The 25,091-nt window shown below is 46.5% G+C and overlaps 1 protein-coding gene across 8 annotated transcripts in view; it reads right to left on the minus strand.

The window, feature by feature from the left end:
* Positions 1 to 15,249: 15,249 nt before the first annotated feature.
* Positions 15,250 to 25,091, minus strand: part of TLCD4 (TLC domain containing 4) — a 46,552-nt gene continuing 36,710 nt past the window's right edge. For all 8 annotated transcript variants that reach the window (XM_029063518.2, XM_039911859.1, XM_039911853.1 and 5 more), the window contains 2 exons: positions 20,859 to 20,932; positions 15,250 to 16,309 (listed from right to left, as the gene is read on the minus strand). In XM_029063518.2, the coding sequence (XP_028919351.1) occupies positions 15,994 to 16,309; positions 20,859 to 20,932 (390 nt within the window). In that variant the 3' untranslated portion in view covers positions 15,250 to 15,993. The remainder of the gene's footprint in view (positions 16,310 to 20,858; positions 20,933 to 25,091) is intronic.

A 25,091-nucleotide genomic window follows, 5' to 3' on the forward strand; every position in this document is an offset into this window, starting at 1 on the left:
CACAGCAAATGACAGGCTGCTCGGAAAGCAGCGTGGCTCACCGGAAAGAGCCCAGGTTTGGGAGTCAGAGGTCATGGGTTCGAATCCCGGCTCCGCCGCTTGCCAACTGTGTGACTTTGGGCCAGTCACTTCACTCCTCTGGGCCCGTTACCTCATCTGTAAAATGGGGATGAAGACTGTGAGCCCCACGTGAGACCACCCGATCACCTTGTATCTCCCTGGCGCTTAGAGCAGTGCCTTGTACATAGTAAGCCCTTAACAAATACCGCCATTATTATTATTATCCTGGTTAACCTTGGTTGTTCAAATTCTTCCAGGTTAAAACGTCGGTTTACTAAACACCGGTTTAAGTTTATCAACAAAAAATGTTGGATCCACGTCTCCCCACTCCTCAAGAACCTCTAGTGGTTGCCCATCCACCTCCGCATCAAACAGAAAGTCCTCGCCATTGGCTTTCGATCACTCAGTCACCTCAGACCATCCTACCTCACCTCACTAATCTCCGCTTACAACTCGATTAGACCGTAAGCCCGTCAAACGGCAGGGACCGTCTCTATCTGTTGCCGACTTGTTCATCCCAAGCGCTTAGTACAGTGCTCTGCACATAGTAAGCGCTCAATAAATACTATTGAATGAATGAATGAACCCAACCCTCAGACTCCACTCTCCTAGTTCCACCTTATTCACTGGGCCCCCATCTCATCCATCTTGCCACTGACCCCTTTCCCACATCCTCTGCCTAGCCTGGAATTTCCCACCCACTCCATGTACGCCAGACCTCCTCTCTCTCCACATTTTCTCTCCACATTATTAAGGTCACATCTCCTCCAAGAGGCCTTCCCCGATTAACGCGGTCTTGTTTTTTGCATCTTTACCCAGCTCGTTCCCCCTTCTGCATCACCGACGCACTTTGATCTCTGACCTTTGGAGGGTTGATATTCACCCCGCCACCGATCCCGCAGCACTTAATAATAATGTTGCTATTTGTTAAGCGCTTACTATGTGCAGAGCACTGTTCTAAGCGCTGGGGGAGATACAGGGCAATCAGGTTGTCCCACGTGAGGCTCACGGTCTTAATCCCCATTTTACAGATGAGGGAACTGAGGCCCAGAGAAGTGAAGTGACTTGCCCCCAGTCACACAGCTGACAAGTGGCAGACGCGGGATTCGAACCCATGACCTCTGACTCCCAAGCCCGGGCTCTTTCCACTGAGCCACGCTGCTTCACTTATGTACGTATCTTTAAATTATATATTATAAATAACATTTATTCATATGAATGTCTGTCTCCCCCTCTAAACCGTAAGCTCGTTATGGGCAGGGAAAGCGTCTGCTAATTCTGTTGTACTGTACTCTCCCAAGTGCTTAGTACAGTGTTCTGTACATAGGAAGCACTCAATAAATATGATTGATTGATTGATTAAAAGACCCTTCTGCCCCTTCTTCTGAGTCTATCAAGTCCCCTGTATCAGTGATGCCATCTATCCCCTGTGCTTGAGATGCAGGGGGAAGGGGTTGAGATCGACAAGGACACGTATTTTGGCCCCTCACCACCTCCCTTTCTCATGAGAAGCAGCGTGGCTCGGTGGAAAGAGCCCCGGGTTTAGGAGTCAGAGGTCATGGGTTCTAATCCCGGCTCCGCCACCTGTCAGCTGTGTGACTCTGGGCAAGTCACTTCACTTCTCAGTGCCTCAGTTACCCCATCTGTAAAATGGGGATGAGGACCGGGAGCTCTACGTGGGACAACCTGATAACGTATCTACCCCAGCGCTTAGAGCGGTGCTCGGCACATAGTAAGCACTTAACAAATAACCAACATTCTTATTATTATTACTATGTCTTTTCTCTCCCATTTGATCAATTGTATTTGAGCACTTACTGTGCGCAGAGCACTGTACTAAGAACTTGGGCGAGTACAAAATAACAGCGTAGTTAACATGGTCCCTACCCACAAGGAGTTTACAGTCTAGAGACTGTAATTCACTACTATATTTTTGCCTACTAAAAGATGTAAAAACGAGACAGTTTTAAACATGGATTGTCCATTTACCGCAGGTCACAGTAGATTTAGAAAATAGAGGGGGAGAGAAACATTAAAATAAATTACGGATATGTATTAAAGTGCTGTGGGGCTAGGGATGGGGTGAATAAAAGGTACATATCTGAATTCAAGGATAACATAGGAGGGAAGGGAAGTAGGGGAAATGGTAGCTTGCTGGGGGAAGGCCTTGTGGAGCTTTTTGTTTTTGTTTTATGGTATTTCTTAAACAGTTATTAGGTGCCGGGCTCTATCCTAAGCAGTGGGGTAAATAGAAGCTAATCACAGTCCATGGCCCACGTGAGACTCATAGTCTTATTCCCCATTTTACAGATGAGGTAAGTGAGGCCCAGAATAGTTCAATGACTTGTCCAAGGTCACACGGCAGACAAGTGGTGGAGCCTGGAACAGAACCCAGGTCTGTGCTCTATCCATTAGACCACGCTGCTTCCAAGGAGATGTGATTATAACGAGGTTTTAATAAGTCACTCTCAGAGAGTGACCCCCAAACTGCCAGCCTAATTCCTTCCCTTAAAAACACACACACCGGGACCTTATTCCCAGTCTTCCCCGCTTTCGTACTTGGTACCCATTGCACCCTGCTTCGCGAGATGTGCTCCCTTTGCTCTTCCCCTCTCCCACCACCGAAGCACTAATGTACACATCTGTCATTTATTTATTTGTATTGATGTCTGCCTCCCCTGCCTCTAGACCGTAAGCTGTGGGCAGGGAATGGGTCTGTTTATCGTTGTATCGTACTCTCCCAAACTCTTGGTACGGTGTTCCGCACACAGTAAGCAATCAACAACAAATACAACTGAATAATGAATGCACGAATAAGTGAATGGCAGCACAGTGAGTCTGAGGCCATTCACACTTGCTCAGGACACAGGCTTCCAGATCCAGGAAAATTGGGGGTAAATGGTGGTCTCTGGGGCTGGGGGGTGACCCAGCCATGGAGGAAGGAGGACCTCATTCCATCTTGCCTGCTCCCCCAGATCCCTCTTCACTAGCGATGCCAAAAATCAAATTTTAGTAGGCTTGACCAAGGGACTGACTGCTTTGTAAAGCCATTCATTCATTCATTCAATGGTATTTATTGAGCGCTTACCGTGCGCAACGCACGGTACTAAGCGCTTGGGAGAATGAAATCTAACAACACCTCCATAGACTCTCAATCTTGGAGAAGTTGCAGAACGGGAGGATCTCTGTCCCTACAGTCCGATTAGTTTCTGCGACCTATGGACATCTGATATTCGGCCCACCCCGTACGGCACAGCACTTATGGACGTATCTTTAAATTATATATTATATATTAATTATTCATATTAATGTCTGTAGGCTCTAGGCTGCAAGATCGTTATGGGCAGGGACCCCGTCTGCTAATTCATTTGTACTGTACTCTCCCAAGCGCTTAGTCCAGTGATCTGCAACTCCTGGCTCATGGGGCCTAGTGGATTAATATCTGCCAGGATCATTTTTCTACAAAAGCGTTCAGGCCATGTTTCCCCACTCCTCAAGACCCTCCAGGGGTTGCCCAATCGCTTCCGCATCAAACAGAAACTCCTCACCCTCGGCTATAAAACAGTCCATCACCCTGCCCCCTCTTACGTCACCTCGCTACTCTCCTACTACAACCCAGCCCGCACACTTGGCTCCTCTAATGCCAACCTACTCAATCTCGTCTGTCTCGCCGCCGACCCCTAGTCCAGGTCTTGCCTCTGGCCTGGATCGCCCTCCCTCCCCACATCCATCAGACAATTAATCTCCCCCAGCCCTTCAAAGCCTTCCTGAAGGCCCATCTCCTCTAAGAGGCCTTCCCTCACTAAACCCTCATTTCCTCTTCTCCCATTCCCTTCTGGGTCACCCCGATTTGCTCCTTTTCCTCACCCCTCCATCGTCCCCTCGGCATTTATCTACGCATCCATAATTTATTTACATTAACGTCTGTCTCCTCTGTAAACTCGTTGTGGCCAGGGATTGTGTCTACCAGCCCTGTTACGCTGCTATACTGGATTTTCCCAAGCACTTAGTACAGTATTCTTCATAGAGTAAGTGCTCAATAAATTCAGTCTACCAACTCTCTTGTGTTGTTATACTGGACTCTCTCAAGCACTGAATACAGTGTTCTTCACAGAGTAAGTGCTCAGTAAATTCAATCGATTAATCCCGGCCACTAAGCAAGAGTCCTAAAATCTTGACTGGCCATATTTGATCACTGTGCCATTGATCTCCCTCGCCGGGGCCGTCCGGCCCGGCCTTGTCGCTTGGCCATTCTCCGGGTCCAATCTGGCACCCGAAACCCCTGCGTCGTGACTTTGTCTATATCTCAAAGCAGCAGCCTCTCCCCGATCTCCTACCGACAGCCTCACATCGCCTGCCGTATACCAACTTAGTCTGTCAATGGTATTTATTGAGCGCTTACTGTGTGCAGAGCACTGTACTAAGTGCTTGGGAGAGGACAACACAACAATATAAGGGACACATTCCCTGTCCAGTAGAGTCTAGAGGGGGAAACAGACATCCATATAAATAAATTCCAGATATATATAATAATGTTGGTATTCGTTAAGCACTTACTATGTGCAGAGCACTGTTCTAAGCGCTGGGGGAGATACAGGATATATGACAGCAGTAGTAATAGCCTGGCTTTGTGGAAAGAGCATAGATTTGGGAATCGGAAGGAGATGGGTTCTAATCCTGGCTCTGCCACATAAGAATAATAATTAGAATAATTACGGTATTTCATTCATTCATTCAATTCTTTCAGTAGCATTTACCGAGCACTTACTGTGTGCAGGGCACTGTACTAAGCGCTTGGAAAATACAATTCGGCATGTAAGTGCTTACAATGTGCCGAGCACTGTTCTAAGCGCTGGGGTAGATACAAGGTCATCAGGTTGTCCCATGTGGGGCTCACGGTCTCAATCCCCATTTTCCAGATGAAGTAACTGAGGCACAGAGAAGTGAAGTGACTTGCCCAAAGTCACACGGCTGTTAGGTGGCAGAGCCGGGATTAGAACCCACGACCTCTGACTCCCAAGCCCATGCTCTTTCAACTAAGCCATGTTGCTGTGTGACCTTGGGCAAGTCACTTCACTTCTCTGGACCTCAGTCACCTTATCCGGAAAATGGAGATGAAGAGTGTGAGCCCCACGTGGGACAGGGACTGTGTCCCGCCTGATTAGCTCATTTCTACCCCAGGGCTTAGAACAGTGCTTGGCACACAGTAAGCTCTAAACGAGTACCATAATTATTATTATGATTTTATTATAAGTGCTGTGGGGCTGGGAGGGGGGATGACTAAAGGGAGCAAGTCAGGGCGACGGAGAAGGGAGTGGGAGGAAAGGAGGGCTTAGGGAAGGCCTCTTGGAGGAGATGGGCCTTCAATCAGACTTTGAAGCAGGGGAGAGTAATTATCTGTTGGATTTGAGGAGAGAGGGTGTTCCAGGACAGCGGTAGGATGTGTGTGAGGGGTCCGCGGTGAGGTAGGCGAGATCCAAGCACTGTGAGAAAGTTAGCACTGGAGGAGCAAAGTGTGCAGGCTGGGTTGCAGTAGGAGAGTTGCAAGGTGAGGTAGGAGGGAGCAAGGTGATCGACTGCCTTAAAGTCAATGATTCCTCGTGGAAAGAGCCCGGCTCTGAGAGTCAGAGGACCTGGGTGCTAATCCTGACTCTGCCACTTACCTGCTGGGCGACCTGGCGCAAGTCATTTCTTTGTGCTTCGGTTCCCTCATGTAAAATGGGGGAACACCTGTTCTCTTCCCTCTTAGACTGGGAGCCCCATGTGGGAAAGGGACTGCGTCTGACCTGGTTATCCTTTATCTACCATAGCACATAAATATCGTAAGAGCTAAACCAACGTGGCCGTTATTATTAGCAGGCATCACGGGGGAGCAGTCTGGGAAGGAGGCCCTCAGACCTCCTGCCCGGTGATTGCCACCGTCTCCTCTATCGATCTCCCTGGACTTTGCCGCCACCGTCCTTGAATGTATTTTTAAAGGCTATTTTTCCGGCAAATGACGCGCAGGATCATTATTTCCCCCAGATCTTTGTCCTCAATGCACCGTCTTGTCTTTTAGAAATGCAGTTAAAATCCCCACCCGAAATGTCCCTCCTGGTGGCTTAGAAAAAGGAGGAGATGCCTTTAAAAAGTCCACATCTTTCCCTCCTCACTTCTGGCATGTTCACATTAATTATTCCCAGTTCTTCCCCTCCTCATTCCAAGTCCATTAAAAATAGATAAAAAACCACACTCCTTCCGGGCCTTCTGGGATTTAAAAACCACCCTCACACCATCATCTTTTTCCAAAGGCTCACCACGACACATCCCACATGCACTCTTTCTTTGCCTCTCTTATATCCTCTCGTCTGCAGCCTCAATTCCTGTTCTAGCAGTCTGTCCCATCTTTTTTTTTAAAAAAATGGTATTTCTTAAGCGCTTACAGTGTGTCAAAAACCATACTAAGTGCCGGGATAGATACAAGCTAATCAGATTGGACACGGTCCCTGTCTCCCATGGGGCTCACGGTCTAAGTAGGAGAGAGAACAGGATTGAATCCCCATTTTAATAATATTGTTGGTATTTGTTAAGCGCTTACTATGTGCAGAGCACTGTTCTAAGCGCTGGGGTAGACACAGGGTAATCAGGTTGTCCCACGTGAGGCTCTCAGTTAATCCCCATTTTACAGATGAGGTAACTGAGGCACAGAGAAGTGAAGTGACTTGCCCACAGTCACACAGCTGACAAGTGGCAGAGCCGGGAGTCGAACCCATGTCCCCTGACTCCGAAGCCCAGGCTCTTTCCATTGAGCCACGCCGCTTCTCTACAGATGGGGAAACCGAGGCACAGAGAAGTGAAGTGATCTGCCTGATGTCAGTCTCCAAGTTCAGCATCCCAAATACCATATGTCGAGCCCGGCGGGACTTTACACTCTTCGCATTTATTGTTGTTATTTGAGAAGCAGTGTGGCTTAATGGATCGAGCATGGGCCTGGGAGTCAGAAGGTCATGGGTTCTAATCCCAGCTCTGCCACATGTCTGCTGTGTCACTTTCACTTCATCTTCCTTCCCCAGGTCCAGTGCACCTTCCAGGCATCCTACTCTTTCTACCGCGGCCTGAAAGGTCTCCTCTCTCCCCCGCCTTTTTTATGGTATTTGTTAAGCACTTACTGTGTGCTAGGCACTGTACTAAGAACTGGGCTCGATACAAGCTAATCAGGTTGGACCCAGTCCTTGTCCCAGGTGGGGCTCACAGACTTAACCCCCATTGTACAGATGAAGCGGATGAGGCGAAGTGACTCACCCAAGGTCACAGAGCAGACAAGGGACTGAGCCGGAATTTCTCCTTCCCTTTCCTCCCTTGCCTTCATCCCAGTCTGGAATTTGGTATGGCCCACCTGCAGGAAATCCATGTGAACACGGCTACTTCCCTGTCCTGCAACCCCACAGAGGTTGAAGCAGATCTCTTTGCCACACCTCGCTCTCCTGTCTCTTCCTCCCGCCCTTGGACTCACCCACAAAACACAAAACTAGCCGTCCATATGACTCACTAAAATCCCTCTCAAACCCTAACCACACTAGTGAGGTGCTGCCCTCCTTCCTTTCCCCCTTTAGTTTGGTCTCCCATCTGTATTCTGAGATAATCCAAGCCCCCCAAACCATTCGCAGTCTTCCCGAGCCGGGAGAGAACCTCGCCACGCCGCCTCACCCGGAATTCTCCGACCGTCCCTGGGATCGACTCATTCCGAAATCAAAGACGTACTGTCTTGACTCTAAATTGGCTCCGAACAGGATTTTCCATTTTGCTTTCTCCTCCTGCCGCTTCTTCCACCGAGAGTTAGAAATCTACTTCCACCTTCAGGTTCACAAGCCTCTCGGAGCCTGATTTTTGGATTTATTGGCAATTATGTTCTTCTGGCTAGAGGTGGACGGTCTCGTTACCAAAGTTTCCATCACTTTGGTGGGAGTGGGGCACTTTACCACCTCTCCTGTGATCTCACTCAGGCAAATGATCTCTCCTTGACCAGAGTCTCTCTCTTCCACCACCAGACGCCGACCGCGTAGGTTTGGCACCTCTGCCCTTCTTCACCATCTGTTGTTTTTGGTTGACCACCCATTTGCAACGAGAGAGCCTGAGAGGGTCTCGTTCCCCTCTTCTTTTTTTATGGTATTTGTTAAGCGTTGACTCCGTGCCAGGCATTGTGCTAAGTGCTGAGATAGATACACTATAAGCAGACTGGACACAGTCCGTGTCCCAGATGGGGCTAGCAGTCTTAATCGTCATTATTAATCAGGTAATCCGGTTGTCCCACATGGGACTCACAGTCTTAGTTCCCATTTTACAGATGAGGTCGCTGAGGCACAGAGAAGTGATGTGACTTGCCCAAGGTCACACAGCAGGCATGTGGCAGAGCCAGAATTAGAACCCAGGTCTTGGGCCCTTATCTGCTAGACCGCGCTGCTTCTCTTCTATCCAGTCACCCCTCTATGCCATCCTTCTTCCTCTCCACCTGCCCCTCCGGCCACTGATCCTCATCCTGTCCCTGGCTCTAGCCTGGGGAAAACAGGACCGAACACCACAGATCGCTCTCCAATAGCCCCAGACCTGTAGCTGTTGGTTCCTCCCTCTGATCTCCTTCGTAATAATAATAATTAGGGTATTTGTTATGTGCTTACTATGTGCTGAGCACTGTTCTAAGCGCTGGGATAGATAAAAAGGAATCAGGTTGTCCCACGTGGGGCTGAGAGTCTTCATCCCCATTTTGCCGATGAGGTAACTGAGGCCCAGAGAAGTTAAGTGGCTTGCCCAAAGTCACACAACTGACAAGTGGCAGAGCTGGAATTTGAACCCACTTCCTCTGACTCCCACGTGGCTAGAGCTGGAGCCCGGGAGTCAGAAGGACCGGGTTCTAATCCCGGCTCCGCCACTTGGCTTGTGTGTGACCTTGGGCAAGGCACTTCACTTCCTCCGTCCCTCAGTTCTCTCACCTGTAAAATGGAGATTAAGAGTGTGAGCCCCATGTGGGACAAGGACTGTGCCAACCTGATTAACTTGTAGCTACCCCAGCACTTAGAACAGTGCTTAGCACATAGTAAGCGCTTAACAAATACCATAATAATGATGATTACGGGCTGACCTCAGTTGCTGCAGCCTTCTCCCACTTTCTCCCATAAGGCTGCGAATGTTCCACGGGTGTTCATTAGATGCTGCCTTCTCCATCGTGCACCTCTACCTTTCCCCCAGGTACAATCCGCTCCTCGCCACTTGATTCCGCACCCTTCTTAGCTCGCTCACTGTGTGCAGGACACTGTGTGCAGGACGCTGGACTAAGTGCTTGGGAGAGTACAATACAATAGAGAGGCAGCACGGCCCAGTGGATAAAACGAGCCCAGGAGTCAGAAGGGCCTGAATTCTACTCCCAGGTCCACCGCTTGTCTGCTGCGTGACCTTGGACAAGTCACTTCACTTCTCTGAGCCTCGGTCCCCTCATCTATAAAATGGAAATTAAGACCGTGAGCCCCAAGTGGGACAAACTGAATACCCTGTATCTACCCCGTGCTTAGAACAGTGTTTGGCACGTAGTAAGTGCTTAACAAATACCATCATTATTATTATTATTATTTTCTGGGTCTCAGTTCCCTCATCTAGAAAATGGGAATTAAGACCATGAGCCTCAAGTCGGGCATGGACTGCACCTAATCTGGGTTCTAAATCCAGGTCTGCCACTTGCCAGCTGTGTGGCCTTGGACGAGTCACTTCACTTCTCCGGGCTGTGGTTCCCTCATCTGTAAAATGGGAACTAAGACTGTGAGCCTCAAGTGAGGTATGGATTGTGTCTAACCTGATCAGTTTGTATCTATCCCAGCACTTAGTGCAGTGTCTGAAACTTTCATTCATTCATTCATATTTATTGAACACTTACTGTGTGCCAAACACTGTACTAATCGCTTGGGAGAATATAACAATAAATAGACACATTCCCTGTCCACAGTGAGCTTACAGTCTAGAGGGGGAGACAGATATCACTATAAATTACATACATGGCATAAGCGCTGTGAGGCTGGGGGCCAAGGGTGAATAAAAGGCATTGGAAGGTCTTAACAAATAACATTCAAAATAAGAGTTGGTAGACACATGACCTGCCCTCATGGAGCTTACGGTCTAAAATGGGAGACGGACATAAAAATAAATTACAGAGAGAGGAAATGGCAATATACAAGGATATGTACATAAGTGTCCTGGGGTGTGTATCAAAGTGCTTAAGGGGTGGAGATGCAAGTGGATAGGTAGAACGGAAGAGAAAGCAAAGAGGAAAAACGAGGGGTCAGTAAGAGGAGGCTTCTTGGAGGAGATGTGATTTAAGTCGGGTTTTGAAGGTAGGGAAGAGTGGTTGTCTGTAGAATATGGAGGGGGAGGGCATTCAGTCAATCATATTTATTTGAGCGCTTAATATGTGCAAAGCACTGTATTAAGCGCTTGGGAGAGTATAACGTAACAGAGTTGAGAGACACGTTCCCTTCCCACTTCCCAAAGGGGAGACGGACATTAATATAAGTAAAATTACAGAGATGTACATAAGTGCTGTGGGGTTGAGGAAGGGCGAATAAAGCGTGCAAATCCAAGTACAAAGTGATGCAGAAGGGAACAGGGGAAGAGGAAATGAGAACTTAGTCGGGGAAGCCCTCTTGGAGGAGATGTGATTTTAATAAGGCTTTGAGGCGGAGAGGGTGATTCTCTTTCGGCCGTGAAGAGGCAAGGCATTCTTAGCCAGAGGCAGGATGGCTCAGTGGAAAGAGCCCGGACTTGGGAGTCGGAGGTCATGGGTTCGAATCCCGGCACCTCTACTTATCAGCTGTGTGACTGTGGGCAAGTCACTTCACTTCTCTGTGCCTCAGTTCCCTCATCTGTAAAATGGGGCTGAAGACCGTGAGCCCCACGTGGGACAACCTGATGACCCTGTACCTACCCCAGAGCTTAGAACAGTGCTCTGCCCATAGTAAGCGCTTAAATATCAATAATATATAATATGTGGGCAAGAGGTCGGGAGGGAGACAGACAAGATGGAGATACAGTGAGTAGGTTGGCATTGGAGGAGCGAGGTGTGCGGGCTGGGTTGCAGTAGGAAATCACAGAGGTAAGATAGTGGGGGACAATCTGGTTGAATTCTTTAAAGCCAATGGTGAGGAGTTTGTATTTCGTGTGGAATTGGATCGGCAACCGCTGGCAGGTCTTGAAGTGTGGGGAAAATACGGAGCGAATGGTTTTGTAGAAAAATGATCCGGGCAGCGGAGTGAACTGTGGCCTGAAGTTGGGAGAGATGGGAGGCAGGAAGGTCAGCAAGGAGGCTGATGCAGTAATCAAGGCGGGCTAGGGTAAATGCTTAGATTAATGTGGCAGCGGTTTGGATGGAGAGGAAAGGGTGAATTGTAGAGGCGTTGTGAAGGGCGAACCAACAGAACCGGTGACAGATTGAAAATGTGGGTTGAATGGGAGAGATGAGTCGAGACTAATGCCACTGTAACAGGCTTGTGAGACTACAGTTGTGAGAAAGTCAAGGCAAGGGGCACAGAGCAGTTAAGTGACTTGCCCAAAGTCACACAGTCGATAAGTGGCGGGACCGGGGTTAGAACCCACGACCTCTGACTCCCAAGCCCGGGCTCTTTCCACTGAGCCACGCTGCTTCTCTGGCATTCCAGAGATATCCAAGCTGAGACGTCCCGAAGTCAGGTAATGATCATTCGATAATAATCATCATTTGACTCGTCTATTAAAAATCCAAATAGAGCTCTAAGCTCCGTGTCGGCCACTGGAAGGGGCTCAAGTGGCTTCCGGTTGCTGGAGGGATACGTTTGGGTGGGGAGTGGAGGATGGAGGAAGGAGATAAGACGCCCTGGAGCTTCCTTCCTGTAGCCAACCTTGGGAGGGAGGACAGTCGACTGGAGGATCCCCTTGTCATTTGGGATGCTCATCTGAGAGCCGAGGAGGACGGGGGAGTAGCAGCCTGAGGGGGAGAGGATGGACGCTGGAGAAAGAGCAAAAACTCCTCACTCTTGGCTTCGAAGCTCTCCATCCCCCTCCTACCTCACCTCCCTTCTCTCTTTCTACTGCCCACCCCGTACGCTCCGCTCCTCTGCCGCTCACCTCCTCTCTGTCCCCCGTTCACACCTATGCCGCCGTCAACCCCCGGCTCACACCCTACCTCTGGCCTGGAACACCTTCTCTCCTCAAATCCGCCAAACTAGCACACTTCCCCCCTTCAAAGCCCTACTGAGAGCTCACCTCCTCCAAGAGGCCTTCCCAGACTGATCCCCCCTTTTCCTCTGCTCCCCCTCCCCCTCGCCTCGACCCGCTCCCTTTACCCCCAATTCCACAGCACTTTGTATATATGTACATATTTATAATTAGAATTCTATTTTTATTAATGCTGTTTATATCTATAATTCCATTTATTTATAATGATGCTACCGATGCCTGTTTACTTGTTTTGATGTCTGTCTCCACCCCTTCTAGACTGTGAGCTCCCTGTGGGCAGGGATTTTCTCTATTTGTTGCTGAATTGTACTCCCCAAGAGCTTAGCATAGTGCTCTGCACACAGTAAGCGCTCAATAAATACGACCGAATGAAAGAGGAGTCTCACCTGTGACTTCTTCCTGGAAAGGATAACTCTGAGAGCTTTGGGACCCTACAGACATCATCAGAGAAGCAACGTGGCTCAGTGGAAAAAGCACGGGCTTAGGAGTCACAGGTCATGGGTTCTAATGCCAGCTTCGCCGCTTGTTTGCTGTGTGACTTTGGGCAAATCACTCAGTGCCTCAGTTACCTCATCTGTAAAATGGGGATTAAGACTGTGAGCCTCATGTGGGTCAACCTAATTACCTTGTATCTACCCCAGCGCTTAGAACAGTGCTCGGCACATAAATAAGCGCTTAACAAATACCAACATTATTATTATTGTTATCAGGGATCCGGGTTCTCCTAAAATGGCTCCAGGGGCCATTATGGTCTGGAGGGCTGAGGTGATTCCAGCCTGCCTCAGGCCTCCAATTCAACATCAGTGGTACTTCATTCTATAGCATTTATTGAGCGCTTACTATGTGCAGAGCACTGTACTAAGCGCTTTGAATGGCAATTGGGCAACAGATAGAGACAATCCCTGCCCAACGACGGGCTCACGGTCTAATTGAGCACTACCGTGTTCACAGCATTGTGCTAAGAGCTTGGGAGAGTACAACGGAACCCTGCCACAGGGCTTTCAAAATTGTTTGGAATTACCGAAGCATCCTACAATCTTTTACTCTTTTTTAATGATTTTATTTCATTCGATAGGAATGAACTTACAAAACATTGATACATAAACCTTCCATTTACTCATCAGTTTTTCTTGCCCAATAACAAAAGTGCAGAAAAATATAGCTCGTTTAATTTCTTTAAATTTGAGAAGCATCGTAGAGAATGTGCCACACACAGATCACTAAATTTAAAACTGGTGGCCTTAAGTGCAAGAATTTAATACTTTATCATCCACATTTTGTCTTTAATAAAACTGCATAAATATAAATTGTTCAGTAATGTACAGTTTAAGACTCTGCATTGCGGTTATTGAATCACGTTTCAAACCTTTAGGAACCTAGCACCCAGTTTGAGGCTCAAGATATTTTCTTTACCTTGAAAGAAGACTAATGCAGAATCTAAGTACTCGTAGGATTAAGATGAAAACAATTGCACACGCCTCAGTCATTAGACTTACAATGAATGAAAAATTCTCCTTCATCTGCATGTATTAAGGCAGTAATACAGCTAAGTGCACAGTGTCAGGAGTTTTATTAGCATCATTCTCCCTGACCTTTTGTGGAGCAAAGCACTCGTCCTCAGTATTGAACAATCCCTGGGCCTGAACAATTGGAAAACAGTGAACAATGAATAGGAAAAAATCCTACTCTTGTCAAGATGCGAAGGGGACGGGGTAGATACAGTTCTAAAACTTTGACAGGGATCAATTTGGGGCCCTTAACCCAACACAGGTCCGATCCAGACATATGTTGTCTCTGAGGCTAACGGGAAAGGGAGATGACTTCTATTACTTTAACTGACATTTATTGTCAGAAGAAACTTCTCATTGCTTTCAGGTTAGGCCTTTACTAGAAGTGAAATTAAAATGAAAAAATGTTTTGAGAGAAAGCTACAAGAGAAGAAAAGAAAAATGTGTGGTAACTAATTTTCTTTGTTTTAGGGGACAACGATAATGAAAATATTTCTCATAACCCCAATCAGTGGATGGTTTCACAAGCAGCAAATGACAAATGTGATGAATAACAATTCTTTTGCTAAAGACATTAACTGATATTTAAATTCACAGGGGGGAAATGACACAGGGACAAATAGAGAGAGGAGCAGAACACTGTAGAAAAAACACTTACATTTCTGACCATTAAAAACAAATTTACTAGGTTTGGATACTGACTCTTTTGGAATCTCTTCTGATGACAGTGTCCATTCAAGAAACATAGGACCTGTCTCAGACTGAAGAAAAATTAAGCTGATGTAAATTGCCCCTATCTTCTAAGGCAACTCTTTAAAAGTGGGACAAAAGTGTCAATGGGGGAAAAAAAAATCCATTTGGATAAAATAAACTTTAGGTTTTCTTTGGCCAACTATAGGCTTGGTTATCAAATTTGATATTTGGTTAAGAGAAGCAGCGTGGCCTAGTGGATAAAGCAAGGGCCTGGGAGTCAGAGGACCTGGGTCTTAATCCCAGGTCTGCCACCTGACTGCTGTGTGACCTTGGGCAAGTCACTTTACTTCTCTATGCTTCAGTTACCTCATCTGTAATGGGGATTTTAAGACTATGAGTCTCCCGTGGACACGGACTGTGTCCGCCCCGATTAATTTGTATCTCCCCCAGCATTTAGTACAGTACCTGGCACATAGTAAGTACTCAAAACCATCAAAAAGAAAAAAAACCCTTAAAATTTTAACGAGAAAAAAAGTTCAAAATGAGCACATCGCAAATCTCTAGACACCTGAATGATTCAACAATAAAATGTAAGTTTATCCATGACTAAGTATTACCTAAATCATTTTCTCTCCCACAAACTGTGCCTTAGAATGACCTACCCATGTTCCAGAGTCCCTTGATTAATAACAAAGTTAGAAGCCAAATCACAGACAAATGTTGGTAGCTATAAGAAGAAGAGTGCCAAACAACAAAATAGGGCTGTAAAAGGGTTCTATTTACAGTGCTAAAGGTGATCAAAATTCTGTCAGAAGAATGAACAGATAAAATTGGGTGCACTTCATATATTCACAGACAAAATACCATTGCAGATAACAGAGTTCAGAAAAAAAGACTCCTCACAGTAGCTCTAAATTGCCCTTTTAAACCCCTTAAATGGTATCCATGCATACAAGGCAGCAAAAACCAGAAGATCTCAGAATAAAAGTTAAAAGTCTTAATTAGTCTTTCATAAAGTTAAAAAATAGATGTTGGCAATAAAATCTTGATTAATTCTAACAAATAGAAAGTATAGAACATGCTTGTCAACAGAACTTAAATGTTAGTTCCTGATATTCGCAGGCTTGGACCACATTACTTGGACTAACCTGAGTAAAAATATTTGGGACCATATTATCCAAGTCCAAGTACTAATTTGCTAATTCCCTTTAAGATAGCCTTTTTTTTTTTTAAGTGCTTCACATCTTCAGCTATGTGTCACTTTTGGGGTCCTCACTACAGAGTTTGCTTTAGTTCACTGCTCCCCCAGACGGTTCAATAGGATCACCTTCCAATCAAGGGGCTCCTCCTTGTGCGGGCAGTGAGGCCAGGGAAAGGTTAAACCTGCAGAAAGAGGTAAAACCGTACTTCCATTAAAAAAAGCATCTGTGGCCAAAAGGCGCATAATTCCACCGAACCTAAATATCTGTAATCGAGTAGTTCGTTCTTCCGTGTCCCGTTTTTAGTCAAATTTTCCATTTTCTTGTCCTTTGGCCTCCTCCTTTCTGATGAGAAGAATGACTTTGAAGCATCCCTTTGTAATTTTGACCATCCACATGACGTTCATAACATCCAAAACAGCACTGGAGCCAATCCAAGCACTTTGGGCACCGAATCCTAGCCTGTTGTAAGCTTCCGTCCCAAATGCGGCCAAAATGTAGCCATAAAAAGAAGGAATAACTGCAATTCTTACAATGAAGAATACTACAGTCATTAATATGCCATTGATGATGTTAGCTTTTGAAGCTTTGGGATACTTCAGCACTTCAAAGAACCACCTGAAAAACAAAAGTTTTTACGTAATCTCGGAGATGTGTTGAGAATTATTTTTCATTCTTGGATGGGCAATAGAAAACAATCAATCCATCCTATTTATTTCTCATCACCGATGATATTTATTCATTCATTCAATCGTATTTATTGAGCGCTTACTGTGTACGGAACACTGTACTAAGCATACAATATAACAGAGTTGGTAGACATGTTCCTTGCCCCCACGGATGATGTCATTAAACTTTTTTGACAATGGGCACTTTCTAATTGGTGCTTAATTTACACCCGCCCCCGAAAATGTGTAAATGTAGTAAGATAATTAAACGATGGGCATACTAAAAATAAAATAATTATCTCATCAGTCATGTGTATTTGCAATTTTAAAACTAGTTTTCAAAGGGAGAAGAAACAACAAAAAATTCAAAGTGTGGAACAAAAAAGACAGAAAAAAGAAGCAGAGAATATCCTATTGGGAAACCAACAAACCAAATACGAACAAGCTGAGGGAGCATAGATGTCTATAGACTGAGACCGTGAAAAACAACCAAAGAAGACAGGCAGAAAGGGTCAAAATCAATTTGCCCATTAACTTTTTCTTTATATTTATTAGTAAAACAGCCTATTTGAGAAGTCCCTATTATATAAAAGGGCATATTTTGTTACGTAAAATGACGCCTAAAATCGAAATACTGCGTCACTGAACTCAGTATACTTGCTACTGCTGCTTATGTAGGATAAATCCTATTTTATCTAAAACAAGCATGGTAACTCAAGACTGGGGAGGGGGTTGTGATTTTTCAATGTATACAGATCTTTTCTTCTACGGAGCCTGACAAACGTCGCAGATATTTTATTTACCCTCAGAGCAAGCCTGGGTAAGACCCACGTTATAATCCGCTCCACAGTGATAAAGCAAAAAGACTTAGAGATCAGGTGATTTAAACGAAGAGAGGAGGTTAACAGTAGATCCTGAACTTGAACCCAGGGTCTACTCCCAATTCAAAGTGTTTCCTTCTCATCTTTCCCAGGGTGTCTTTTTGAAATAAAACCTTGGAAAGAACTTTAAAGTGATGGAGAAACACACACACACTCATTTCCTTAAGTAGAAGCACCATGGTCTAGTGGGTAGAGCACAGGCCTGGGAGTCAGAGGACCTGGGTTCCTATCTAGGCTCCGCCATTCGTGTGCCGTGTGATCTTGGGGAAGTCACTTCACTTCTCCATGCCTCAGTCACCTCATCTGTAAACTGGGGATTAAGACTGTGGGACTCACGTGGGACACAGACTGTCCCCCACCCGATTAGCTTGCAACCACTCCAGGGCTTAGTACAGTCTGTTTATTGTTCTAGTGTACTCTCCCAAGTGCTTAGTACAGTGCTTTGTACGTGGTAAGCGCTCAATAAATATGATTGAATGAACGAATGAATAGAGTGCCTGGAACACAGTAAGCACTTAACAAATACCATTAAAAAAAGCTGAGGAGAGCAGGAAAAAAAAAAGCACAATACTCAATTGCTCAGATTCCCCGCTCTCCTCCCATGTACTGTCTCTCCGGTTTTCAACTTTGTAGCCTTACATAAATTTATAATTCTCTACACAGCACTTTGCATTATTAGAAAGTGCAATGTCAATTTAAGAAAAAATCATATTTGCCAAGCTGGCAGATTTGTAACTATTACTTTGCTGCAGTAAGTCACGCAGAACTGCTGCCAGCGATTCAATCTCTTGGCCCAAAGGAGGCCTCTGAATACCACAGTTTATAACGCTGGGTCATCTCAGGGCTGCCATGAGGACATGAAATCCATTAATAGCATTACTGAGCACCTGCCCAAGGGCTTGAGAGACTACAAAATCATTTGTAGACCCCGACCCGTGCCCTCGCAGACACAAATTACGGATAACATCGGGTCAAAGCTTGGCCCGGTCCAGATCTGACCTGGGGAATTGTGATCTCTTAGAGAAAAGCGATGGGGAAAGAAGGTAAGAAGGCGAGGGGAAGGGTGATGGGAGACTTAATTGGGATTTCAAATACCTATATCCGCCCTCTGCCAAAACAGCATCCAAACTAGAGGAGAATCGAAAAACCCACTAAGGCCTAGCGGTAAAGGCTCGAGGCACCCGGAGAGCCAGTTGACCTCAGGGAGTCATACATTCGACAGCCTGTGACATTTTTGGTCTGTCTTAGGGGAGGGTCACCTCCCTTCTTGTGCAGATGAGACACACGCAATAAAACTCTCGCGCAGCCGAGGTGCCAGACGGCAGCCATTTGCGAGGCTGACGGTCATTATGTCCCACTGGACAGGGTACAGTGTCATCGTGGTTCAATGGCTAGTTCATGGCAACGGTTATTGTCGGGGGAGGGGACAGGGTGGGATCGGCGTGACGCAGCGGCTAGACCATGGGCCCGGGGCTCAGAAGATCAAGGGTTCTAATCCCGGCTCTGCCATTTGTCTGCTTCTGGGACCTTGGGCAAGTCACTTCACTTCTTTCATTCATTCAATCGCATTTGATTTAATTACCTCATCTGGAAAATGGGGATCTCGACTGTGAACCCTACGTGGGACAGGGACTGTGTCCATCACAATTTGCTTGTATCCACTCCAGAGCTTAGTACAGTGCCTGGCACCCAGAAAGCACCCAACAAATACCATAATTATTATTATTATTATTAAGGGGAGAGAGGGAGACATGGTATAATGGGTTGGCAGCAGCAGAGGTCAGCCCCCAGCCCCATGCCCCTCAAGGATGCGAGTCGTCAACGCCCACCTAGCCAGGCATCAGCAGCAATAGAATGGCCACCCCTCGCCCCCTGGCCCCACCAGAGGGGCACAGAAGCCCCCTTCCTCCCATACTGGGGTTACCATAAGGCCTTTGGGGACACATAGGTTCAGCTCTCCCCAGCTCGGAGCAGAATACTGTCCTGCCCCGGTTGTCCGGGATGGGGTTCAACTGGAGACTCTCCTCCCTCCAGCTGATGGATCAGTTGTCCCCTTTTACAAAAGGTGGAACCTTCCCTCCTTGGGGGGGGCGGGGGGAGGCTGCCCCCATCCAAAGGCCACGGGGGTGAGGGTCCCAGACCCTCTGGGACCTCCCAAGGTAGGGAACCGGTCCGTGTCCTTCCATCAATCAGTCTAATTTATTGAGTGCTTACTGTGTGCAGAGCACTGTACTGAGCGCTTGAGAGACTACAGCATGAGCTTAGTGGATGGAGCACGGGCTTGAGAGGCAGAAGGAACTGGGTTCTAATCCCAGCTCCGCCACATGTCTGTTTTTGAGAACTTCGGCATGTCAATTCACATCTCTGGGCCTCAGTTCCCTCATCTGTAAAATGGGGATTAAGACCGTGAGCCTCATGTGGGACAGGGACTGTGTCCAACCCGATTAGCTTGTATCTACCCCAGCCCTTAGAGCGGTGTTTGGCACATAGGAAAGCACTTAACAAATGCTACAATTCTTATTAGTATTATTATTACAACAGGACAATAACAGACCCGTTGCCTACCCACACCGAGCTTCGGTGGGGAGCCTGTTTCTATCTTCCCACCTTTCCTTCTCCTCCTAGTAGTGAGGGGCCAGACAGTAGCCAGTCCCACGTGCTACATATGGCTGGGGTTCCCTGCAGGGTAGCTCAGCAAGGGATCCCTTTTACCTCGAGGCCCTTCGAGAGCCAGGAAGAGCTCCAAGAAGAGCCAGGCTCTCTCAGCCGGGAGAGACACATGACCCCATCGCACAAACTGAGGGAGGGAATGGGACGGTCACTGGCTGAACCCAGGACACCGGGGACACGCTGGTTTCGAAAATGGTAATGGAAAGAGGCAGAATAGAAGGTTTTGGGCAGGGGAGGCGGTGTGGCCTAACGGAAGGAGTGCAAAGTGCCACTTTAATGTCAGATACGTAAACAATGCATCTTCTAAAAGCCATTAATTCCAACCGCTTATCTTTGGAAGAGTAAGTTTTCCACTTTGGGGGAAAGGATCTGACCTATGAGTTGCTAGCCTCTGGAGAGCCTGAAGCACGGCGTAGTGGGTAGAGCACGGGCCCGGGAGTCAGAAGGTCACAGGTTCTAATCCCGGCTCTCCACTTGTCTGCTGGGTGGCCTTGGGCAAGTCACTTCACTTCTCTATGCCTCGGTTACCTCGGTCTTTAAAATGGGGATTACGACTGTGAGTCCCCTGCAGAGCAGGGGCTGTGTCCACCCCAATTTGCTTGTATCTACACCAGTGCTTAGTATAGTGCCTTAGAAGAGGGCTTGGCACGTAGTAAGCGCTTAACAAATACTATCATTATTATTATTAGCACAGTAAGTGCTCAACAAATATTATTCTTCAAGAGCTCTAGAGCACTCTGGAATAATGAAGTTCAATTTCCTTATCAAGCAAGTATTTCCACTTTGGGTATGATGGAGAAGAGTGCTTAGAAGACTGCTTTGCACCTAGTGGGGGCTCAATGAAATGTCATCGTTGTCACCACTGCTGAGAAAAAAAACATGGAAATTCATATTTAAAGCACATTAGTAACTGCCTTAAAAGGCTTTTAATAATAAGACCCAACTTACCGCTGATTCACAAAAGGAGTAGAGAACTCTGCAAGCAGACGGAAATTACCCATATATGCCAGCTTTCCTTGCACCTACATAAACATTTTAAAAATTTTGAAAGGTTAAAGATGTTCATTCTTCACCAAACTTCCAATTATTTTTTAAAAAATATGATTTAGAAAAGCTCTCCATTTTGCCAACCTCTCCCAGATTAAGGTTAAATAAATGTCATCCAATCTTCTCCCATCAGAATTTTATCGGTATTTTTCAGTGCTTTTGTTAGATGGTAAAAGGTTGCCATTAAACTTCAAAGTGAACTTCAAAGAAACAATAATGGTTCATTTTTCTTTTGTTAAAACAGTAACTTTTAAAGAGCTTTTTCAAAGAGATGAATCGGTTATGAAAACTGAAAAAGTGACTAATCATAGTACTCTCAAATAACTAAAGGAATGACTACAAAGAATTGGAAACTTAAAAGGCAATACATATATACACACACACATATAAAAATATATATATATTTATATATAATGTATGGGGAGAAAGAGAGAGAGAGAGAAGCATGGCCTAATGGAAAGAGCAGGGGCCTGGGAGTCAGAAGGATCTGGGCTCTAATCCCGGCTCGGCCACTTGTCTACCATGTGACCTTGGACAAGTCACTTCACTTCTCTTGGCCTCAGTTACCTCATCAGTAAAACGGGGCTTGAGACTGTGAGCTCCTTGCGGGACTTAGACATTGTCCAACTTGTAACTTTCCCACTTATTAGCATAATGCTTGACATATAATAATAATAATAATAATTGTGGTATTTGTTAAGGGCTTACTATGTTGCACGCACTTTACTAAGCACCGGGGCAGAAACAAGCAAATCGGGTTGGACACAGTCCCATGTGGAGCTCACAATCTCAAGCCCCATTTTACAGAGGAGGGAATGAGGCCAAGAGAAGTGAAGTCACCCGCCCAAGGTCACACATCAGACAGGTAGAGCTGGAATTAGAACCCACAACCTTCTGATTCCCGGGCCCGTGTTCTATCCACTGCACCATGCACATAGAAAGTGCTTAACAAATACCGTACAAAAAAATTATAAAGCAATTAAACAAATTGAATTGATCTGTCAGGCAACATCAATAATTTAAAACAATGTACATTAGCAACAAATCAATTGCCCCTTCCACTTACAGAGTTAACGTTTAACATATTTCACCACACCTACCCAGACACCAAACTGTCATTTTACCTCTAGGCTTTGAATTGAAGATTATTTAGACATTTGCCTACTCTCAGACAGTCCCAACCTAAATCCAACATACATACTAAAATCTGTGGGCCAGCCAACCTGAATCCCTTTATAGAGAGAGAGAGAGAAGTTGCAAACACAGAAGAATCAGTCCATTAAAGGGGCATGGCAACATAGTCCTTTCCTGGGCTCATAACTCATTAAATGTTGCTATCCTGGCTGCACTCAATTAATAATAATAATGGTATTAATTAAGTGCTTACTATGTGCCAGGCACTGTACTAAGCACTGGGGTGGATACGAGCAAATCGGGTTGGAAACAGTCCCTGTCCCACATGAGGCTCACAGTCTTAATCCATTTTTACAGATGAGGAAACTGAGGGCCAGAAAAGTGAAGAGACTGCCAAAGGTCACGCAGCAGACGAGTGGTGGAGCCGGCATTAGAACCCAGGTCCTTCTGACTCCCAGGCCCGTGTTTTACCCACTAGGCCATACTGTTTCTCAATTCCCACGGGGTTCCAACCCAACAGAACAGAACTCAGTGGGAAGCCTGAATATTTAAATGTTCTTTTTTGATCTTTTTTTTCTTTATAAGAGTATTTGTTAAGCGCTTACTCTGTGCCAGGCACTTTACTAAGCACAGGGGTAGACCCAAGCTAATTAATAATAAAAATAATAATGATAATGTTGGTATTTGCTAAGCGCTTACTATGTGCCGAGCACTGTTCTAAGCGCTGCGGTAGACACAGGGGAATCAGGTTGTCCCACGTGGGGCTCACAGTCTTAATCCCCATTTTACAGATGAGGTAACTGAGGCACCGAGCAGTTAAGTGACTTGCCCAAAGTCACACAGCTGACATGTGGCCGAGCAGGGATTCGAACCCATGACCTCTGCCTCCAAAGCCCGTGCTCTTTCCACGGAGCCACGCTGCTTCTAATTAGGTCAGACACAGTCCATGTGCCACATGGGGCTCACAGTCTCAATCCCCATTTTACGGATGAGGTCGCTGAGGCATCGGAGAAGTTAAGTAATTGGCCCAGGGTCACACAGCAGACAAATCCTAGAGCCGGGATCGGAACTCAGGTCCTTCTGACTCCCGGGCCCGTGCTCCTACGATAGGCCACGCTGCTTCGGCTGTTGTGGCCACTTTCCTTTACCTTTGTGCCTAGTAGACAGAGGAGGCAACAGGAAGGGATAAAGGGAAAGGAGGGGAGGTTATCCAAACCTGCCCCAACCTCAACAGATTCAAACTAGGCCCCGTCCAACTGGGCTGTGGAGGCTGAAGAATTGTGCAGAATCCCTGCTCTGGCCAGATCTCCAGCAGGACTCTCGACTCCTGCTCTATTTAATAATAGCTTCAAGAGCATGCTTTTAATAAAAACAATTCTTTGATTTCTGATATTTAAGAGGAGAAATGGTAAATCATTTATTCCTCCACAGCCAAAGCGTGGGTAGCAGTGGGCTCCTACAGAGGAATGGTTTCATTGAGAAGCAGCGTGGCTCTGTGGAAAGAGCATGGGCTTGGGAGTCAGAGGTCATGAGTTCGAATCCCGGCTCTGCCACTTTGTCAGCTGTGTGACTGTGGGCAAGTCACTTCACTTCTCTGGGCCTCAGTTACCTCATCTGTAAAATGGGGATTGACTGCGAGCCTCACGTGGGACAACCTGATGACCCTGTATCTCCCCCAGCGCTTAGAACGGCGCTCGGCACATAGTAAGCGCTTAACAAATACCAACATTATGAAGGTTAATGGGACTTGGGTGGAGGAAGAAGAAAGAATGGCAGATTCTGAACATCCAAACTGTCTCAAAAAACAATTCATAACCCCCAGGCTCCTTTCACCTGCTAAACTCAATAGCGTTGATTTTCTTAGTGGCTTTTCAAAAATATAACAATAATAACAATAATAGTATTTGCTAAGTGCTTACTATGTTCCGGGCACTGTGCTAAGCTCTGGGGTGGATACAAGCCAATCAGGTTGGACAGTCCCTGCCCCCCATGGAAGTCTTAATCCCCATTTTACAGATGAGGTCACTGAAGCCCAGAGAAGTGAAGTGACTTGCCCGAGGTCACATGGATGACAAGCGGCGGATCCGGGATTAGAACCCAGGTCCTTCTGACTGTCAGGCCCGCGCTCTAGCCACTAGACCATGCTGCTTCCATAACATAATGAGGTCCCGGCGAGCTCCACCTCCAGACTCCGACCCAAACACAGCCCTAATGGGTAATGCATGTACCGGCAGCAACTCGAGCCAGAAACACGACTAGTGGAGAGATAATAATAATATTGTTGGTATTTGTTAAGCGCTTACTATGTGCCAAGCACTGTTCTAAGCGCCGGGGTAGATACAAGGTCATCAGGTTGATCCACGTGGGGCTCACAGTCTTCATCCTCATTTTACAGAGGAGGTAACTGAGGCACAGAGCAGTTAAGTGACTTGCCCATGGTCACCCAGCTGACAAGCGGCAGAGCCGGGATTAGAACCCACGACCTCTGACTCCCAAGCCCGGGCTCTCGCCACTGAGTCATGCTGAGAGATCCTGGGCCTGGGAGTCAGAAGCAGCATGGAAGCAGTGTGGCTTAGTGGAAAGAGCCCAGGCTTGGGAGTCAGAGGTCGTGGGTTCTAATCCCGGCATTGCCATTTGTCTGCTGGGTGACCTTGGGCAAGTCACTTCACTTCTCTGGATATCAGTTCCCTCATCTGTAAAATGGGGATTAAGACGTGAGCCCCACTTGGGACAACCTGACTACTCTGGATCTACTCCAGCGCTTAGAACAATGCTTGGCACATAGCACTTAACAAATACCATTATTATTACTATTATTATTAAGTTCTAATCCTGGCTCCACCACTTGTCTGCTATGTGACCTTGGGCAAGTCACTACTCTTCTCTGGGCCTCAGTGGCCTCATCTGTAAAATGGGAATTAAGACTGTGAACCCAAAGTGGGACAGGGACTGTGTCCAACCTGATTATCTTGTATCCACCCTAGTGCTTAGTACAGTGCT

Source organism: Ornithorhynchus anatinus, chromosome 4, assembly GCF_004115215.2.
Source record: "Ornithorhynchus anatinus isolate Pmale09 chromosome 4, mOrnAna1.pri.v4, whole genome shotgun sequence".
NCBI lineage: Eukaryota > Metazoa > Chordata > Mammalia > Monotremata > Ornithorhynchidae > Ornithorhynchus > Ornithorhynchus anatinus.